This window comes from Saccopteryx leptura, chromosome 5, assembly GCF_036850995.1.
Source record: "Saccopteryx leptura isolate mSacLep1 chromosome 5, mSacLep1_pri_phased_curated, whole genome shotgun sequence".
In the NCBI taxonomy this organism is placed as follows: Eukaryota; Metazoa; Chordata; class Mammalia; order Chiroptera; family Emballonuridae; genus Saccopteryx; species Saccopteryx leptura.
Window position 1 is genome coordinate 81,129,683 of NC_089507.1, and position 21,690 is coordinate 81,151,372.

Genomic DNA, 21,690 nt, shown 5'->3' on the forward strand with positions numbered 1-21,690 from the left:
TAAAATGCCTGATTGCTTAAAGTGCAGCAGCCCATAAGCGTCATTTGCAAGAAAAACTTGTAAGCATGTAAAGATAAATTCAATTAGAAAATCTGTGATTATCACAGAACAAATTACATATTAATAAATTAAACATCATAAAAGTACCTACTTTGCATAACAAATTTTTGCAGAGGGGCCTAAACAGATGCTAATCTTGTTCCTGATGAAAATTACTTTAGATTCACTAACTTATATCAATAATTATTGAATATCTACTATACTTAAGGTGTTTACTAGGCATATGTTGGGAAAACAGCTGTGTTAGGCTTGCGTGCTGATTTCCTAGCTGCAAGCACTTCGCACAATTAATGCATGAGCACTTGTGCATAGTGTATGCAAGGCTACGAGTGTTTGACTCAGGTAGATTTGGCGGATCACTTGCCTGCTACTGTGAGGGACCATTTTGCTGTTTGTTCACCTGCTGCTGTGAGAGGCGGTTTCCCCTGCCCGTGTGCTCATCAGCAGTCGCAAGAATCTATTAAGCAGGAATGGCCTGGTGCTTTGGGCTCCACAGTTCCTCTGCTGTCTGCCTGAATCTGATGTGAAACTACCTGGCCTCGGCCACCAGCATTACACCTGGCACTGTGAGCAGGGTTCGGATCAGATCAATATGAAGCCACCAACACCCTTGAAGAGTGGGATATTGGAGTGGCCACTGTTCTCCCACATACGGTTTCCTGTGGCTGTCCTGATGGGGGTGTGGTTAGCCTATTGCCTGCCTGCCACTCTGCGGGGGCCATTTTCCTTTCCTTTGCCTGCTGCCATGAGAAGTGCCTGTTTGCTCATCTGCCATTGGGAGACCCTATTCAACAGGAAGAGCCTACTGCTTTCTGGCTCCACAGTTCCTCTACCGTCTGCCCAAATCCAATGGGAACCTGCCTGGTCTCGGTCACCAGCATTACAGCATACTTATTTTTATTGAAACTGTAATGTTCCGCATATACTACCATTTGAAAAAGAAAGAAAGAAAAATAAATAATAGAGCCCTGGCCAGGTAGCTCAATTTGTTAGAGCATCTTCCCAATATACCAAGGTCAGGACACATACAAAAATCAACAGATGAATACATAAATAAGTGGAACAACAAATCAATGTTTCTCTCTCTCTCTCCCTCCCATTCTTTCTCTAAAATCAATGAAACAAACAAACAGAAATGACCCTCTAGGCAAGACATGAGAAATGCTGGCATCTGTGATAGGGAAACAGGGCTGGCTGGTCAGGCCATGCCAGGGGTGGTGGACAGCTGTAGCTAAACATGAGAAAAAGTTAAGGTCCAAAAGAGAGGGGAACAGCCCTAGCCAGTTGGCTCAGTGGTAGAGCATCGGCCCTGCACATGGAAGTCCCAGATTTGATTTCCAGTCAGGGCACACAGGAGAAGCAACCATCTGCTTCTCCCCTCCTCCCCCCTTCTCTCTCTCTCTCTCTCTCTCTCTCTCTCTCTCTGTCTCTCCTCTCCCACTGCCATGGCTTGAATGGTTTGAGCAATTTGACCCAGGCGCTAAGGATGGCTCCATGGTCTTGCCTCAGGTGTTAAAATAGCTCAGTTGCCGAGCAATGGAGCAGTGGCCCCAGATGGGCAGAGCATCGCCCTACAGGGGCTTGCAGGGTGGATCCCAGTCAGGGTGCATGCGGAAGTCTGTCTCTGCCTCCCTACCACCTGCCTCTCACTTAATAATAAAAAAAAGGGGGGGGGGGTGAATGGACAGCTGCCCTGGCTAGAAAATTCTCAGTAGATCCAGTCACCAAAGGAAAGCATGGGGATCTCCTCCAGTGAGTGAAGAGTGGGAAACAAACCAAGCTTGGCATGAGTGAGAAGTCCTATCATACAGAGTGCACCTCCCTGACATGGAAGGTTGCAGTCCCTGGACACCGACAACCTCTCCCAGGTGATGATGCCCCGAAAGCCTGCCTCCGTGCCGAGTCATCATCTATTCCACACCTGGTCCACATTCACGGAGCGCTCCCCTCCCTGGCACTGAGCTCAGGGCTGTGCGTCCCTAATCTCACTGAGTCTTTACAATTTTTCTAGATGCAGGCACTACTATTAACCATTTTCTGCCCAAACCAAACAGGTCAGAGTGATGAAGTAATAGTTCGTGGTTACACAGCTTAGAAGTGTCAAGGCCAATCAATATCTGACCCCAAGTAGTCTCTAAATCGCTATCTTATATTTGCGATATTCTGTGTCTAGCTTTGGGAGAGGGGGTCAGGAAAGGTTAGAAATGAGAAGTTAATGCCCCCCCCTTAAAAATATCACCTCATACTCTCTGGAACTCATCAGTGCAAAACAAACAACAAAACCAATTCTGTGGCTGTATGCATTCAGTAATTTTAAAAAATAAAGAAATAGGACATATGTGAATTCATAGATGAAGTTCATCACCACAGAATCTTCAAACACCTAATAGCTTGTTTAAGTGAAATATGAACAATATTAGAGATGACAAAGAATCTCAAATAATACCTATGCCATCAAGCTTAATCTATTCAATATGCAACTTTATGTACAAATTAATTGGAAGCCTTTGCGTTTCTGCTAACTTAAAAAGCCACATATGGAATCCATATGAAGCAGTTTTTGAGACTGTTCATTCCAAAGCATGAGAGTAATACATAATAAATAACCTGAATACTTACTCAACATAAGCAAGGTTGATGTTAATCAAAATGACTGCGCCAAAACTGCTTAGTAGAACTAAATGGCGTCAAAGTGCTGGAACCTGGAAACTTGGGCAATTGGCATGCTCACTGCCCACAGACTGACAGCACAGGCCAAATGCCGACTTCATCCCAGTTTAATGCACAAATGGTAAACAGATGCCTTCTCTCCGGTTGTCCCCTCTGCACACTCTCCCCGTACAGCGAGGCCGAGAATGGCTGAGCCCACTGAGACACTAAACTCCCAAAATAGCAGCTGTTCCCTGCTCTATAAATTGGGAGCTTTGCATAGACTTTTGCTTGGAGGGTAATAAAAAGATGGAGGGGGGGGTAAAAACTAGAGGGCCAAGTGATTATTAAGGTCTCTTTCAACATAAAAGTTCTAAGATTATATTATATAATCAGGACTGGAAAAGACCAATTAAAAGATAGTTCCAATTCATGGGCACTAGCATGACCCACAATAACACTGAATTAAGTATTTGTATTCCTGTTCAAAATAATTCCAACCTGCTTTTCTTTCATCAGCAGGTTAAATTTATAAAGAATGAGAAAATGATTTAGCTTTCCTAAAAGCAAAAAGCCCTGTCTTCTCAATTTGGAATTAAAATCACAGAAAGGGAGAAGAAAAGGGGAAAACTGAATAGAAAGGATGCTTAAAATTTAAAAACTGCACATGAAAGGTTCTTAGCAATAATTTATGATCTGTTAGTGCCTCCAGCTAAAATGTGGTAATTTCATAGTTCAAAGAGTTTATTTTCTAATCTTCATCTAAGAACAAAAAATACAGTAATAGCCTTTTTTCTGTTTGTGTCTTAGATACTAAAACTGATCTCCTGTTTTTAATTTAAACTTAAAAGAAATTTTCATTTAGTTTGCATATTTATAGTACACACTATGATAAAATTTTAGTCTTTTAGGCAAATGAAACTGTTTAAAGGTCATAAAGTCATTTAGGTGGCTTTTCTTTCTCTGAGAGAGCACATATCTCCTTTAAAAAAAATCCAAGGATGTAAATCAATACATAATGTTTCATGAAGGATATATATACTGAATATATATTTTTAAAATCTAAGGATATATATCAGTATTTAAATGGAATATGTTATTCACAAAATAGAAAAGATATTTCAAACCTCGTTTTAGTGACCCCCAGTAATCTCTTTTCTAAAATATTGATTCTGCATTTTTAAAAAGAGATTAGTAAAACACTATTTTTGCAGCTTTCATAGAATAGTTTCAAATCCTCACTAGAGAGCAACTTTAAAACTCTCAAAGCATACAGTAAAAATGTTAGAAATTATTAAATCTTGCAGACGCAGAAAAAAATGAGAATGCCACATATAACACTATCATCTAGCCATCTCTTCATTTAATTCTTTCAAAAACCAATAGATGACGCTAAAAGAACTGTTATTAAAAAAAAAAAAAAAAACCGTTTTCCCTAGGATTCCAGTTATGAGGTTAAAATATATATCGTATATATACTAGTAGCATTTCTCACATGAGTTGTCATGTAGGTACCAACAAAAAAATAGGTGTGCAGGCAGTTCTCAAATACATTTTTCTGCCTACCCGAAGGTCATCTTAAAAAATATTTAGAGCTAGGAGTCAGGTTTTCGAGTTTTTGTTTTTCAGTTACTTAACACTAACTCTTTCCTTTAAAAGTATAGGGTTTCTTTCAAATGTCTAAAGCAGATTTATTGATTGGGGGGGGGGGGTGTGAAATTGTTGTTTACTCACAAGGTATTTGTTCTGTATGTTGAAAACACTTACTTTAAATGTTATCTTGGCCTGACCTGTGGTGGCGCAGTGGGATAAAGCGTCGACCTAGAACACTGAGGTCGCCGGCCCGAAACCTTGGGCTTGCCTGGTCAAGGCACATATGGGAGTTGATGCTTCCTGCTCCTCCCCCTTCTCTCTCTCTCTGTCTCTCTCTCTCTAAAAAATCAATAAATAAAATATTTTTTAAAAAATGTTATCTTAAGGGAGAAAACGCCAGTAAAGTCAGAAGAGACGCTTAAAAGGTAATGATGGAAAAGCACATTTTCCCTTTACAAACCTAAGTAACTGAAGTTTGCTAAATTCGAATCCTTGTAAGTGACTACAACTGAATCCCTAAAATGTATTTTTTGGTTGTTTGTTTTGGTGTATTTGTTCACAGCTCTCCAATTTTACCACAACTGAACCAAAAGAAACTATCATTGGGGTTGTGGTAAATTTTTTCTCCTTAAAATAAGGTGTACTGATGATGTTGCTGAACTTTTTTTTCTACAATAGAAAAGCATAAATAAAGTGTCCTATTCTAAAAAAACACATCAAATAAATGGATTCGTTCTAAAATTAAACATAATCTATAGTAACTTGAAGGAAGAGAGAAAGGAGCAGAGAACAACAATCACTGAGATAGATTTCTTGAGTATTTAAGGTTGACTTCTTGTTAGCCTGAGATATAATTTTCCAAAGTATTTTTCTTTTTATACTTAAGATGTAGGTAACTACTCCCTGGACCTACGGTTAGCAACATTTCCCTGATAGGAAACAGAATCTGGAGTAGGCAAAAATTTCAACACCCCCCCCCCCACCCACTTTACCTCTAGAGATTCATCCATCTCACTAATAGGTTTCAGTTTATAAATGCACGCCTTCCTGCAAATTACTTAAAAGCGATGTTCCCCAAAGTGTGATTCCATGGTGACCTGGGTTTCCAGAAGAGATTACTTTAGACTATAGCATTAAATAACTTTGGATAAGAAAGTCATTTCCTGTTCTACTCTTTTTTAATCTTCCGATCTAGTCAAGGAGAAAGTCACCATTTGATGCCAGGATGTGAACACTGCGCACCTGTTAACCTCCATGGTGACAAAGGAGATATGCCTGACTCAGGTCCGCCAGCAGGCACCAGTAGCTACTTAGAAGTTAATAAGCCACATTATTATCATTGTATGCATCGGAATAGTTAAAAGAAATGTATTTAGGCCTGACCTGTGGTGACGCAGTGGGTAAAGCGTTGACCTGGAACACTGAGGTCGCCGGTTCAAAACCCTGCACTTGTCTGGTCAAGGCACATATGAGAGTTGATGCTTCCTGCTCCTCCCCCCTTTCTCTCTTTCTCTCTCTCACTCTCCTCTCAAAAAAATGAATTAAAAATAAATAAATAAATAAAAGAAATGTATTTAAGCTTAAAAACGGAGTCAATTTAAAAGAAGAAAAGTTCGAAATGATCTAGATCCTTGCAATACAAAATGAGATGAGTGAACCAGCAACTTCTACCTGAGCTGGGAGCCTGATCTCTGACCTTCTCACACCTACCTACTGAATCCAAATCCACAACTTAAAACAAAATCCCAGTGTGAACTGGATGCACATTAAAATCTGAGAAATTCTGGGGTGGCACAAGAGTTTGTCCAAAATGGTGCAGGCAATTTGCAAGTGAGCTCTGAGATGCACTGCTTTACTCACAGGTGGCTCTCCTCCAGACGCTCCAGGAAATCCACGGCAGAGGTCGGTCAAGGAGCCAGCCCGTGTGCTTTCCCCTCAGGGTGTTACAAGCCATCAGTGGATGGATTGTGAAACGAGTGAATCTAAACCAACAGTGTTGGGGTTGTGGTGGGTAAGCTAAAATTACTTTAAATACGCCCCTAAAATATCTGCTCGTGCTACATACATCATTCTTTTTACCAACAAATACTATAGTAAAATTCTACTTAGTCCTCCCCTTCATCCTTTCTCTTCAATTTCAAGAGCTGCAGCTTTCTGCACACCTTCTGCACGAGAATGAGTGACAAGGCTCCTGGCGCCAATTAAATTAGCATGCTCTGGCTTTTTATCCCGGAGTTGAGCACAGTTAGAAGATTATGCTTGAAAATAGGACAGCTGGGTCTTCTGCGTCAGGTGACAGTACTTGAGGCAAAAGAGCACAACTCTCAGTGTATCCCATTAATACTCCAGAGGAGAAGCCAGGCAGTCACTCGCTCCCCAAGATGGGTGACTCATTTAGTCATGATCCAGGTAGTTCAGCCAAAATCCTGGCTGTGCATCAACAAGAAGGACACACAAGGAGAAAATGTGAGTTATCTATCACACTGACTTGGTGATCATCTTCGAAACCTAAGGAATTTGTCTGAAATACAGAGTAAAACAAGACCAAAAATACGTAAGACTTATAATACCACAGAAGCTATCAACATCTATAGTTACAGCCATCTAGATATTTCCAGAATATCCAGATTTAATAAATCTTAATGGTGTGAAGCCAAAACTCACTAATATAAGCCTGACTAGTGGTGGCACAGTGGATAGAGCATCAACCTGGGATGCTGAGGACCTAGGTTCGAAACCCCGAGGTCACCGGCTTGCACACAGGTTCAACTGGCTTGAGCGCAGGCTCTTTTGGCTTGAGCGCAGGGTCACCTGCTTGAGCATAGAATCATAGACATGATCCCATGACTGCTGGCTTAAGCCCAAAGGTCGCTCGCTTGAAGCCCAAGGTCACTCGCTTGAGCAAGGGGTCACTGGCTAAGCTTGGAGCCCCCTGGTCAAAGCACAGATGAGAAGCAATAATAAACAACTCAAGTGCCGCAGCTAGGAGTTGATGCTTCTCATCTCTCTCTGTCCCTGTCTCTCTCTCTCTCTCTAGCTAAAAAAAACAACAATAACAACAAAAAACACTATGAGACAGTTTGGTTTTGCAAAGAAAATGAAGAGTGAATCTACCTGGGTAAAGAAAAATGAGAAAATTAACAACAAACAATAGACAGAAACTCAGTCTTGTATCCATAAAAATTACATGCCATTCATTTCAATGAAAAGAACACTGTGAACATTTGTTAGATCTTTTTTCCCTTTAGTTATCTTGAGAATGTACTTATGTAAGCAGAACATTACAGAGACCAAACAATATATGTTACAATGTAAGATTATTTTTAAAATTCTAAAAGAAGAAAACCAACCAAAAGAAATTATGGGTGTTGAAGAAAACAGAATAATAATTGTTAATACCTCTTGCGTATTCCAAGCAGTTTATACACATTAACTCCTCTAATCTTCATGACTCGGAGATAGTTGTTAGGTCTTAATACTACCATAAATAACATTAATTAACACTGCAGCTAAAAATGCTCCTTTGCAGCTGAGGAAGAGACAAACCACAAGGTGAGGAAGTAACCTGTTTAAGGTCACAAGCCTGGGAAAGGAGCGTGGTGAAAATCCAGACAGGCTTGAAGTCCAAAGTCCTTCCACCAGACTCCTCTGCCTGCCTACCACGGGGGTACTGGGATGCCCACATCTGGATGAACCTTTTCTCACTCTCTAATACTGTACTCCACAAAGAACTTTCCTAAAAAGCCCAATGACTTGAAGTCTTTGTCAGGCTGGGTCATGCCATTACAACTATACCTTAAAACATGAAAATTAAGTTTTGGCATTAAATGCTTCAACAGTGATTAGAACCGTAGTACTTACTTCGCAGAATTAAGTTTTAGGGCTGCTTCGGGGGGAAATATTAACAGTTGGGGGAAATTTTTGTTGGAAGCAGAACATATACTTTGAGAAATGCTAAGTCAAGTATTCCTTTTATTAGGATTACTTAATTAAGTAAAAAGCATTAAAATAGCTGGCCTGAATATTTATTAGAGCACCAGCTGTTCCCTCCAGATTTTTAGAAATTTGAGCCTTAGTGCCAAGTATAATTTAGAAAAAAAATTTCAACAAGAAGACCCCCTATGCCTTGTAATGCTTATCTAAATTGTAAATAGTAGCTGGAAGAGCTATAGAGTATCACGGTATGTTTCCAATGAGGGTAGCCACTGTGTTTTGTCATCCATTTCCAATACTATTTTGTTATTGTGGTTGGTAAGTATATTACTGAAAAATTATACACTGCACTTCATAATTAATGGTCCTTTATGTACATACAGGTAACATCACATTGCTAACCATAGGATTCATGTGCCATCGGGTTCATTTATTTATTATTTACTTATCTATATTAGTAGTGATGATGATTGCCTCAGTAAAACATCTCACAGAGATATTTTAGATTTTTATTCAGAATTGTATTTCTTTCAAAAGACTTCACTTTAGGAGCCCAGCTGTAATCAAATGCCTAATCTTTTTTTAAGGAAGTAAGAAAATAACAGGAAAATTCATTATACATACTCTGAATAGTCTACATTGAAACCTTTCTTTCTAACGAAAACTGACAAATATCAGGGCTGGTTCTCCTGTATTTGCTTTACTGTCAACTCTGCAAATGTATGTATGAGGGAAGAAACTCCCTCCTGCAGCACATTAACAGAAAGCCCCGGGAAAAACAGGCTACGAAGCAGAGCACCGTGGACAGGGAGGCTGGGTTTTGAAGCAAGGGGCTGTCTGGCGTACGCAGTTAGACCCAGTTCACTGCGCTGAAGCGCACAGGACAGCAAGTCCGAAAGGACAAAAATGTTCTTCCTTGTTCCTGCTGAATAAATAACGAGCGTCTATCCCTATATGATGCTAATTTTTAGCATCATATTTTTAGTAGAAATTTTTCTCATTGTTCTTAGGTTTGCTTTCAGGTTTAAAAATAAACTGGCATTTTTTTTGGATTAATAAAAAAATTGCATGAGGGCTAAAGTGGGCCACATTATCTTTTTCTCATACGCAAAGAACATTAGCTTCACATGCTGGTGAAATCAGCCAGCCTTTCATCAGAACTTGACACCACCCACTCCCAGCCCTCCCAGTGTCCCCTCCGGAGAAAGATGGGAGGAGATGTCGCAGCTTGCCAAGAAAAACAAGCCGAAGCTTCTCAGCCTCAGCTGAGCATCAAAACTACCTATAGGGGTTTAAAAACCAAACCCATAAAAACTGAAATGTCCTGACTAAAGACTTATTACATATGCTGCCATAACTACAAAGAGGTGAAATATCAACTCATCCTACAGAAGTCCCCCTAGTCAGTGAGAAGTCCCCCTAGTCAGTGAGAGGGCTCGCCTATGCATGAAGGCATTTGTTCAGAGGAGAAAAATCCATACCAGTGATAATTTTTAAACATGCTTTGACAATCAAGATTCAAAAACATCTGGTCTGGCCGGTTAGCTCAGTCGCTTAGAGCGTCATCCCGGAACACCAAGGTTGGGGTTCAATCCCCAGTCAGGACACATATGAGAAGCAACCAATGAATACACATATAAGTGGAATAAGAAATAAATGCTTCCCTCTCTCTGGCTCTCTAAAACCAATCAATACATTTAAAAGATTCAAAAATGTCTGACGGATAGAATGGTGGTTTTCAATTGTATATTTAAGCAGTAGATATCCCTTTTTTTCCAAGCAAAATCCCAAAATATCAAACCAAATGGCTGACTCAGGTCTGTGCACACCTTAAGGAAGACAAGGCTGCTGGTAGCACAATTTGGAAACCACTGGCCCAGAATAAGACATCTAAATGTTTAAATATACAGTTCTAAATTCAAATAATTAACTGGAGGATCTGGGATTCTGATTAGCACTTAGCCTAGGGAAAAGAGTTTAACAGAAGTTCAATTGTAAGAGCGGAAGGTTTCATTGCACTAGAAATTCAACTTCAGCCAACAATGTTCTCCCGCTGCCAGGAAAAGCATGTGTACAGCAGCCTGGGTTAATAACTACTACCTGTACTGAGAAGTTTACCTTTTACAAAGCACCTTCACATGCACCATCCCACTGGGTAACAACTCTGCGAACCACTGGAATTATTTTCCCCATACTGTAGGTGAGCAACTGGAGGAACTCACTTTGTGAGAGTACCTTCCTCAAAGACAAACCAGGCAGTGGCAGAGGCTCCAGCCTCCAGGTCCAGCACAGCCTAGAGACTTAAGGGAGTTGGAGAGTATTAGCACACAGCTCTCGGGATGGTTGGAACAGCAGGTGAAGAATGTGTTCCCTTCTGATTGCTCCATCAATGGAGGTGTATCCAAATGGGACCACAGGCAGAGTACCATGACTAGGGCCAAGAACAATCTGGAAATCATAAATGAAAAACACATGGACAGACTCAGAACTTTTAAAGATGTAAAAAAAGGTTTAAGAATGACATAATGGCTATTTTTAAATAATGAAGAGCTACAGAAAAGGGGGATTAGTCTTATTTCGTATTACACAAGTGTAACCTAAGCCATTCCCGCTCTCCTTCCTGAAGAATTCAGTCCTAAAGTCAGGTTGGGGACTGAGCATGGTGGGCCTTTGCTCAGGGACGGGTATGGGGAGGTCTGTGGAAACCCAAAGCAGGATATCACAGCCTGATTGGAGTGAAAGGGTGTTCACAGTGGGCTGTGGGGTTATGGCATGGAATGCAGGCACCAGCAGGTGAGCAGGCAGCCACAGGAGGGGCAGCCAGGGAAGACTGACGACATACAAGGAACTTAACCAAGTAAACAGTTAAGAGTAATGGGAGCCAGGAACCTCACTGTCAGAGAAGGTAGTGATAAATATGGAAAAAGTAATAACCTAGAATAAATACTGTGGTATCAGACAGAGGTAAGAATTATCACTGTGAACTATGGTTTCCAAAATGTATAACTAGACATAGAAATGAAGATGTAAAGGTGTGTAGGTGTGTATATGGATATATGCATACACAGAGCCCACTGTTCTTTCCACAGAGAGGTCCCAGAGGTAGGGATACCCTCACAGAGATGAGCACAAATAACCGGATCTTGGCTTCTAAAAACCATTCTCCACTCAAAGGAACCAGAGCTCCTTGGAAAAATGGCTGATACAAAACAGAGCTTGGAATATCCTGTTCTGCCGGAAAACAAAGAAGTCCTCAAAGAATGATGGGAGTTAAAGGACACCAGAGGCCTCCTGAGAAGACTGCCACTGAAGCCAAACCTGGACCAAATGGAACAACAAAGTAAGTACTAAGACTAACAGTGTAATTAAAACACACTGAAGAAAAGGAAACAATAAGTTCTTACTGGTGGAAATAAATAAATTAACCCCTAGCCAGGTAGTTCAGTGGTTGGAGTGTCGCCCTGACACACCAAGGTTGTGGGTTCAGTCCCCAGTCAGGGCACGTGCACAAGTCGACCAATGAATGCATGGATGACTGCAGCAACGGTTCAGTGTTGTTCTCTCTCTCTCTCTCTCTCTCTCTCTAAACAGTAAGTTTAAAATTAATTCATTAATTGATGAAAAATTTGATAAGAAATGGACTATTTACATAGCTTCAAAGTAACTTATCTTGCACTGGCCAGGTAGCTCAGTTGGTAGAGCGTCATCCTGATATGCCAGGGTTGCAGGTTCCATCCCCAGTCAGGGCACATACAAGAATCTGCCAGTGCCTGACCTGTGGTGGTGCAGTGGGATAAAGCATCGACCTGGAACACTGAGGTTGCCGGTTCGAAACCCTGGGCTTGCCTGATCAAGGCACATATGGGAGTTGATGCTTCCAGCTCCTCCCCCCTTCTCTCTCTCTCTCTCTCTCTCACTCCTCTCTCTCTAAAAATCAATAAATAAAATTTAGAAAAATAAAAAAAAAGAATCTGCCAGTGAATGCATAAATAAGTGCAACAACAAATTGATGTTTCTCCCTCTCTCCCTTCCTCTTTCTCAAATCAATAAATTCAGGTAATTTTTTAAAAAGCAACTTGCCACAGAATTACAAAAATTAACAAAAAAGAATAAAAAGTAACTTTATGGTGGAGAAGCTTAGCAGACAACACTTGAATCAGGGGACCATCATCTGTAGTGGGACAAACAATAATCAGTGCCACCCGATGGGATGCAACAATAAGAAGAACACAGCAGCACTTCTGTAATTTTCCTGCCAAAGACACACAGCCTGAATCAAAGAATAAGGAAACAGCAGACAAGCCCAGACTGAGGGACAGTCTACCAAATAACTGGTTTATAATCTTTAAAAGTATCAAGATTCTGACAAGGAAGGACTGACTGAAAGAGACTAAAAAGATTTAATATGATATATGTTCCGAACTGGATTCTTTTGCTTTGTAAGACACGATTGGGACTGGGAAACTTGAATGAGATGGAAGGATTCAGGGGTAGTCAACTTTTTTATACCTACCACCCACTTTTGTATCTCTGTTAGTAGTAAAATTTTCTAACCGCCCACCAGTTCCACAGTAATGGTGATTTATAAAGTAGGGAAGTAATTTTAGTTTATAAAATTTATAAAGCAGAGTTACAGCAAGTTAAAGCATATAATAATAGTTACTTACCAAGTACTTTATGTCGGATTTTCACTAAGTTTGGCAGAATGAATCTTTATAAAACAACTTACTACAGTTAAATCTATCTTTTTATTTATACTTTGGTTGCTCTGCTACCACCCACCATGAAAGCTGGAACGCCCACTAGTGGGCGGTAGGGACCAGGTTGACTACCACTGGATTAGATGATGGTAATGTATCAATGGTAATTTCCTGGCTGTAATGGCTGTACTGTGGCTATCTAGGAGAATATCCTAGTTTACAGAAAATACACATGAAAATATTGCTGTGCTATCATGCTGACAACTTTTTCTCAGATGATTCTGGATTTTTAAAAAAATGTACCACTTGCGATTTTTCTATAGGTATGAGATTATTTCAAAGTAAAAATTAAATCAGCAACACTATATTGGGAGGAAAGAAGTTGCAGGGAAACAGATTATATCTGTTTTGAGGATAAATGAACTTCTATAACCATTAAAGTGGTACTAAAACAGATCCCTTCTTAGAAGAGTTGGCAGGATGTTAAACAGAAAATGCTTCAGCGAATAGAAATTTAGAGGAAATGACACCTATGTACTTTCTAATGATTTAATAATTCCTTCATTCAGCAAACATTTATTAAACATCTACTGTGTTTCAGACAATGTGCTAGACACTGGATTTATGAAAATGAATGACACAGTCTCTTCCATTGAGGCCCTTATAATCCAGTGAAGTGTAATTATTTGGAAGTTAGAAATTTTAAGACATCATCAGTATTCATATAGAAAGAAGCATGTGACTCAAGAGCATTGTCTTTAATACTCCAATCTGCTTTTATGAATTTTTAATAGAGGACACAATAGTTTATTTTTCTAACATATTCCTTATAACTACATTTTCATCCTAACATTTTTGTGCTTGTAGGTGGTGCTAATTGAGGCATATGCAAAAACTTTATCACTTTTCAATTATGAACAGATGTAAGTAACTTGATGTTTTATTTTAAAATAGCAAGCATCTTCTAAAATAAGTTTCAAAGGAGAAGCTAGGGCTAGTTACTGGAAGAGACTTAGCACACCAAAAGTGAACCCTGACATGTTCTTCAATGCCTCAAATCACTTTATATCTATCTCTGTGCTCCAATTTCTTCATCTGTCACAAAGATGTCATAATATGCTTGTTAGACGCTTTGAGATGCTTAGATGAGAGACATAATTATAAAGCTCTATTCAAATATAGGCACCTTTCACCTTCTGCCAGGGACTATGACTGTAGCCATATTAAGACAGAGTGACCTACCTAAATGAGCTTACGTTGGCAATTTTATGGTGAGTAGAATATTATTTTGTTTTCCAACTTTCCCTCTTGGCTTCATTTCAATCTTCCAGCCATATCATCAAGTGAGAATGCTTCAGCACCTTCTCCCTGACCCAAGAGTGAGCGACCAGACGAAGCAGGTCAGTGTTCAATTACTTCTCCCACTGAGCTCTGTACACCTACCTTTCTTACACTTTTCCCATATGACACTTTCATAACTATATTTAGCTTTCTTCTTACCATCTCCCTGTAATTCAAAAGGCAATTTAGACTCCCATATGGTTGCCATCAAAGCTAACAGATGTCTAGCAAATTAAAGCAAAAATTATGACTTATAAACTGCTGATGTATCATCATTCCAGAACATCTTACAATTTATAGTGAATCATAAGCTAAGGCTTCCTATTTGATGCCCCCCAAGTTTCCTTAAATCTTTCTCTTCTCCGCATTTAAGCCCTGTGGAAACAAATTGGGCACAACATGCTGCCATCAACCCAGGAGAAACCTACACTTAAAGATGCAATGTAGAATTTGCAAGCACATCAAAGAGAATTTGGCCCCAAGTATCCAAGACTGTTCTAATCCTTGTTCAGCAAAGAGAAGAAAAACATGACTTGGCTCTTCCAAGTCATGCAAGGCTTCCACTGATCTAATGAAACTTTTTTCCAATTAATGACGGTAACAGTCAAATCTATAGCATTCATTCACCTCAGCTCCTTTTGATCCAAATGGTATCATCATTACTTTGTAGTAATGATGCCAATGTACCATGAGACTGAGGTACTTTAGAAATTGTAAAGTCCAGGCCTCACCAGGCAGTGGCACAGTGGATGGAGCGTCGGACTGGGATGCAGAGGACTCAGGTTCGAGACCCTGAGGTCGCCAGCTTGAGTGCAGGCTCATCTGCTTTGAACAAAGCTCACCAGCTTGGACCCAAGGTTGCTGGCTTGAGCAAGGGGTTACTCGGTCTGCTGAAGGCCCGCGGTCAAGGCACATATGAGAAAGCAATCAATGAACAACTAAGGTGTTGCAATGAAAAACTGATGATTGATGCTTCTCATCTCTCTCTGTTCCTGTCTGTTTGTCCCTATCTGTCCCTATCTATCCCTCTCTCTGACTCTCTGTCTCTGTAAAAAATAAAAATAAAAAAAAATAAGGGAAAGAAATTGTAAAGTCCAGGATGTAACTAGTATGAAATCTGGAAATAATAACAATAATGATATTCACCATTTTTTAAATACTGAGACACTGTGCTTGGTAATACATTTTCTCATTGAATCTTTCACTCTATTAGATAATGTTATCATTCCTTTATTAACAAGAAGTTAAGACTTAGTAGAGCAGGCCCTGGCCAGTTAACTTAGTAGTAAAGCATCGGCCAGCATGTGAATGTCCCAAGTTCAATTCCTGGTCAGGGCACACAAGAGAAGTGCCCATCTGCTTCTCCATCCCTCCTCCCTCACCCCCCCCCCACACACACACACAGCCATGGCTCTATTGGAGCCAGTTGGCCCCAGCTGCTGAGGATGGCTCCATGGCCTCCCCCTCAGGCGCCAAGAAGAGCTGGTTGCTGAGCAATGGAGTAATGCCCCCTAGTGGGCTTGCTGGGTGGATCCCGGTCGGGGTACATGGAAGAGTGTCTCTCTGCCTCCCCTCCTCTCACTGAATAATAAAAAAAAAAGACCCAGTAGAGCAGACTGTATTTTTCAAAGTTGGCCACAAACCACACCTCTCCATAAAAAAAGAAATTCCATTCTTCACTCTCTTGAAACTGAACAGGCACCATGCATGGTTTAACCAGTGAAACAGATGAAAGGGACAATGGGCCAGTTCCAGGTATAGGGTTAACTGATGAAAAGCTTCCTCTTCTACTCTCGGAGACAAGAGGCCATGCGTAGGTCCTCCAGCCAACCACCCTGGCTGAGCTCTCAGCAAACACCCCACCCCAACCGAGTCTTCAGATAACTCCAGCCCTGGCCATATCTCACTGCAACAGCACCAGAGATCCCAAGTGCCAATAGCTGGAACGAACCTGGTCAAATCACAGAACTGAGATAGTAACAATGGAGTTCTGTTTTAAATCACTAAGTTTGGGGGCTTTGTGTTATATAGCCATAGATAGGGAGAATACTGGGATAATTTACTTGCCTAGAAACAGTTGAGAATTACAGCCGGATTCCAAAAGGGTCCAAAGTAAAACATCTATTAATGGTGGGTGATAGGAGGTGGGGGTTCAGTAGCCAAAAGAAGCAACTGAAAAACAGAACTTCCTTTTTCTGCCCTCTCCCACCCCTAAGCCTCAGAGTTTTCTGAGAAATGTCATAGAATGGTGACACCCTCAATAAAATCAATTCCCTTCTGGCTTGAACTCTTCCAATATAAAATAGAGAAAATAAGATTCTCCCCACCACCCTGTGATAACTAATGAGAAAGGAATCTGTACAAGATGTTGACTTTGTTACTCAGACTTTCATTACAACTGTTATATAAAAGGATTCAGATTTTACAAATAAAATGCTAACTAATAATAAAAATATCTTTAATGACTCACAGGACTACATTCGAGATTCACAGTAGGTAGAGGGAAAAATACATACTATACCAATAAGTGAATAAGACAAGAAGAAATGTTTTAAAAGATTTTTTTTAATGAAAAACTCTTCCAGGAAGAAATGAATAAAATTGATCTTCAGACAAGTCTCAGTAAAAGGCCTATAATTTAACAAACATCCCAACATATGCTACTTTCATTATATATTAGTGCCCATCTCTAGTATTTTTTTTTATTCATTTTTTAGAGAGGAGAGAGAGAGAGAGAGAGAGAGAGAGAGAGAGAGAGAGAGAAAGGGGGGAGGAGCAGGAAACATCAACTCCCATTCGTGCCTTGACCAGACAAGTGCAGGGTTTTGAACCGGCGACCTCAGCGTTCCAGGTCGACGCTTTATCCACTGCGCCACCACAAGTCAGGCCATCTCTAGTATTTTTCTTCCCCAGCAAACTGGAACTCAATAGACTCATTCTTTTTCAGAACTAGAAAGAACCTTACAACTTGTTCAATTCCTTCATTTTTAGTGAGAAAATGAGGCTCAGGGCTGTTAACTGAGTGGCAAGGAGTCAAACTACTTGTTAGTGAGAGAAACAAACTCTTAATGCTGGTGCTTCTATATTTTCCATTTTTATTTTACCTCCAAATGTCTTCAATGTACTTCAAATTTATTCTAGGGTTTCACAGCGTGTACATGCAAGATTAGGAAACCATGCTCTCTACTATCAATCTCTTATTCATAACTGTGTAAGAATCACACTGAGCCTGTTTTCTGTTTATTGTTTTTGATTGATTTTAGAAAGAGATGAGGCAGGAAGAGAGAGAGAGAGAGAGGGAGGAGAGAGAGAGAGACATTGATTTGTTGTCCCACTTATTTATGCGTTCCTTGGTTGATTCTTGGATGTGCCCTGACCGGGGATCAAACTCTCAACCTTGGCAAATTGGGACCACACTCTAACCAATTGAGCTAACTGGCCAGGGCCCAAGTCTGCTCTTTCTGACATTCACAGAGTGGATGAAGACTCTGTAGAGTGCACAGGTGTGCAACTTTACAGAAACAACTGCCAAGTTACCGACCCCACTTTTTCAGTCATTAACCTTTTAATCTGAATTACTTTCATCAAATATCATGCCTGCCTTCCTCCTCATCACCACTAGAGACCAGAGTACTGACAAATGGGTGACTTCAATATGAGCTAATTTTGAAGCAGAAAGCAGGATGGGAAAGGTATGGGGGTGGGGACATATCTGAATGGAAAACTTTAGGCAGAGAAAGGGGGAAAAGGGTGAATAGAAAGTAGAGTTAGGGCCCTGGCTGGGTAGCTCCGTTGGTTAGAGCATCATTTAGAGCAGGGGTCCCCAAACTACTGCCCGCGGCCGCATGCGGCCCCCTGAGGCCATTTATCCGGCCCCCGCCGCACTTCCGGAAGGGGCACCTCTTTCATTGGTGGTCAGTGAGAGGAGCATAGTTCCCATTAAAATACTGGTCAGTTTGTCGATTTAAATTTACTTGTTCTTTATTTTAAATATTGTACTTGTTCCCGTTTTGTTTTTTTACTTTAAAATAAGATATGTGCAGTGTGCATAGGGATTTGTTCATAGTTTTTTTTATAGTCCGGCCCTCCAATGGTCTGAGAGTCAGTGAACTGGCCCCCTGTGTAAAAAGTTTGGGGACCCCTGGTTTAGAGGTTGCAGGTTCAATCCCCAGTCAGGGCATATACAAGACCTGGCATATACAAGACCAGGCACATACAACCAATGACAGCATGAATGGGTGTAGCAAAAAATCAATGTTTCTTCTGTCTCTGTTTCTCTCTCTTCATCTCTCTCTCTCTAAACAAAAAAACAAAAACAAAATTAATTTTAAAAAAAAGAAAGAAAGCTGAGTAAGAGAAGGGCCCTTGTAACAAAGGCATCTACCTAACAATTCTACTTTGGGCAGCTCGTTTAGTTCCAAAGCTTACATGGCTTTCCAGCTTCCTATAAAACTTCCCTCACAGATGAACACTTCAAAATCAGAGAAGATGTCGCTCTATTCTGGAGCTCTCTACGCAAGCACTCTGCAACTCTGAAAATCTCCACAATTCCACAGGTTTTGCTACAACCTAATCCACAGAAGATACTAAATTTACCTCTGTACACTGGACAAAATTATACCAAGCTCTCAGGGAAACAGGCCCAAATTCCTTTATTTCTTTTCCACCTCCTGCTATGAAGCTGCAGACAAGTTTCTGGGTGCTTTCTGTTGCCTGGCAGCTAAAAATGTGCAAGTTTTGGAAGTGTTCAAGTAGAATCAAGAGGCCTCGGCTCACTACCCCGAGGTCCAGCCCCAGTTCTATAGTCCCCGACTCTCCAAGTCACAAAGTTTCAACTCCAGATAAAATCAAAACACCTCATTCAGAAATGTCACTATCCCACACTTTTAAGCACTCCAAGCAGGGGTGGGGGAAAAAAAAGCAAAGAAAATAATTTCTTCTTCCTATGTGTGTAGTGGTGTTTGTAGGGAAGGGAACTTCTACTAACAAAAATTGTGTATAATCACTGGCAAGAAAAAAAAAAATGCCTGTGAATGACTGCATATATTTATTTGTGTGTCCCTCTCATTATCAGGTGACATGCTGACACAGAAAGTGGTCTCCAATCTCTTCCATTTCCTTTTGCAAAACATGTATGTCCAATGAAAGACACTCCTATAGAAAATAGAAAATAAAAATGAAATAGCCTGGTAATTGTGTGATTGAAAGAAAATATACAGAGCTATACTGACAACTATTCTCATAGATGTATACATACAGCAAATAGCCAAAATTAAAGAGAATAAAAATAAATACACCCTGTGTCAGACTGCTGTGGATTATTTTTGATCCCGTCTTTGCATTATTTTTATATCACACTGAACCTACACGAAACAGCAACTTGAATAACCCCCAGACAGCCACCATCTTTACTTTCCCTGGGTGGGGGGAGTGCCCGGTAAGGAAGAGGATGGGATGGGATGGAACGGGAAGGGACTGGACGGGATGAGATTGGGAGAAAAAATAACACGGTCTTTGAACCGTTTCTCCCTGGTTCTAGTGAACTCTTTGTCTGGTTTACTGAACACGTTTGTGAGATCAAGGAAAAGAATCCAAACAAAACAAAAGAGGAGGCGAGGCGTCCCAGCCTAATTACATGGGTACCCAACACAGTGTAGTGCCAGCAGACCACGGATTGAATCTTCCATTCAAGCATTTGCTCTCCGATACCCCTAATAAAACATGTCTCGCACCCCTTCTCCTTGGCATTTCCCCCAAACAGCCCGCTCGATGTCACTCCTTTAAAAAAAGGAGGACGAGAGGCACAAACACGGGAACAAATTTTGATAGCGTCTTATTATCCTGACAGTAATATATATAGAAATAAATCTATCCACCTTATGCGCCCACTGGCCGGTCCATTATGCAAAAGGAGCGCTTTCCAGCCGAAGGGGAAGAGCTTGCAGGCAGCGTTATATACGTGCACAGTACAGAACCATATACCGCCGCATCTGCATCCTACACAAAGCCCGAGATGGTGCAAGAAGCTCCACGCTGAGCACGGCACAGACCAGCCGCGGCAACACCGAGCCAAGCTCTCGTCCAATCAGAGCCTTGTTAGAAGATGGACCTCAGGGTCGGCTCTGACCGATTAGCCTTCCCTATTATGACAGCACGCTCTGCCCAACATCCATATCCTACCGGGAGAAAATAAAATTCGTGTGGTTGCTCATTTCTCAAACTGCTGAGCCCTTTCTTTCATCTGCATTTTCTAGTCGTCAATTAAAAAGCCCCCCCAAGGCCTGGGTGCTCCCTCTCCGGTTCGGTCTCTCTTCTTACCTCTTCCCATTCCTAGAAGGATGAAATGTTTCTCCAACACACACGCTGGAGAGGCGGAAGGCAAATGCCTCTCCTTGCTCCAGCACGCGCCCGAGGGGCTGCGAAAAGTAAAGGCAGCAAGCAACGCAGGGGAAATCGCGAATCGATCGGCCACAATAGTTGAAATCCCAAAGCGCTCCAACTTACCCAAAATATGACATTGAAGCCAAATATGAAATATTTGATGCAACAACTGACTTCAGGACCCTTGTAATGCTTCCCGGACATCCTCTGGGTTCATGAAGACACTTGCCCCGGCAGCCCGAGTTTGGAGCCCCGGAGCACTGGTGCTCGGAGCAGCCCGGCTGGGAGTGGGGACTCGGGGCCGCGGCGCGGCGCGGCGGCCCGAGCTGATCCGCGCGGGGACCGACCGGCAGAGAGCGGCTCCCGCACCTCCTCCCGCCGGCACGCCAAGGCCGCCGGAGCCGGGGTGTCCACGAGCGGGCAGGGAAGCTATGCCCTGCAAGCCCGGAGCCTCGCCGAAGCTGACCTCGAGTACCAGGCGAGCGCCCGCGTCCGTCCGCCAGGCGATCTATCTGTTGGTCCGTCTGCGGGCTTCAGGCAAACGCGACCGCGGCAGATGTTGGTGGAGACGCTCCTCGCCCGCCCGCCGGCTCGCGCGCGCCCTCCCACCCTCGCTCCTCCCGCCGCTCGCTCCACCCGCTAGGCCGGCTGCTCCTCCATCCGCGCCGCCCGCAGCTCCGCCCGCCTGCTGCCCAAGCCTCAACGAGACGCGCGCGCGCACGGGCTCGGGCGCTCCCGGGCGGCCGTGGCACCACGTAGCCTCCTCCTTCCACCGCTCCGCGGTTCGCCTGCTCCGCCCGCCCCCTTTCCCGCCCCTTCTCCGGCGTCCCGGAGCACCCACGACCCCCGAGCGCTGCAGCGGGTAGGTGGGGGAGACGGCAAAAGGAAGGAAAGTCGGAGGGCGCCCGGAACACGCTGATTGCGAGCAGCCTGGCGGAGTGACCTCGATTGATGAGCAGCGGATTCCGGTCCGCCACCCGCACCAGCAGACAGTTTCTGGAGGCACGCGAGGACGAGGTGAGTGAGGACCCAG

At 42.1% G+C, this 21,690-nt stretch overlaps 1 protein-coding gene across 1 annotated transcript in view; it reads right to left on the reverse strand.

The window, feature by feature from the left end:
* Positions 1 to 21,229, reverse strand: part of TSPAN5 (tetraspanin 5) — a 190,407-nt gene extending 169,178 nt beyond the window's left edge. The window contains exon 1 of the mRNA XM_066387298.1: positions 20,781 to 21,229. Within this exon, the coding sequence (XP_066243395.1) occupies positions 20,781 to 20,861 (81 nt within the window). The 5' untranslated portion in view covers positions 20,862 to 21,229. The remainder of the gene's footprint in view (positions 1 to 20,780) is intronic.
* Positions 21,230 to 21,690: the final 461 nt, after the last annotated feature.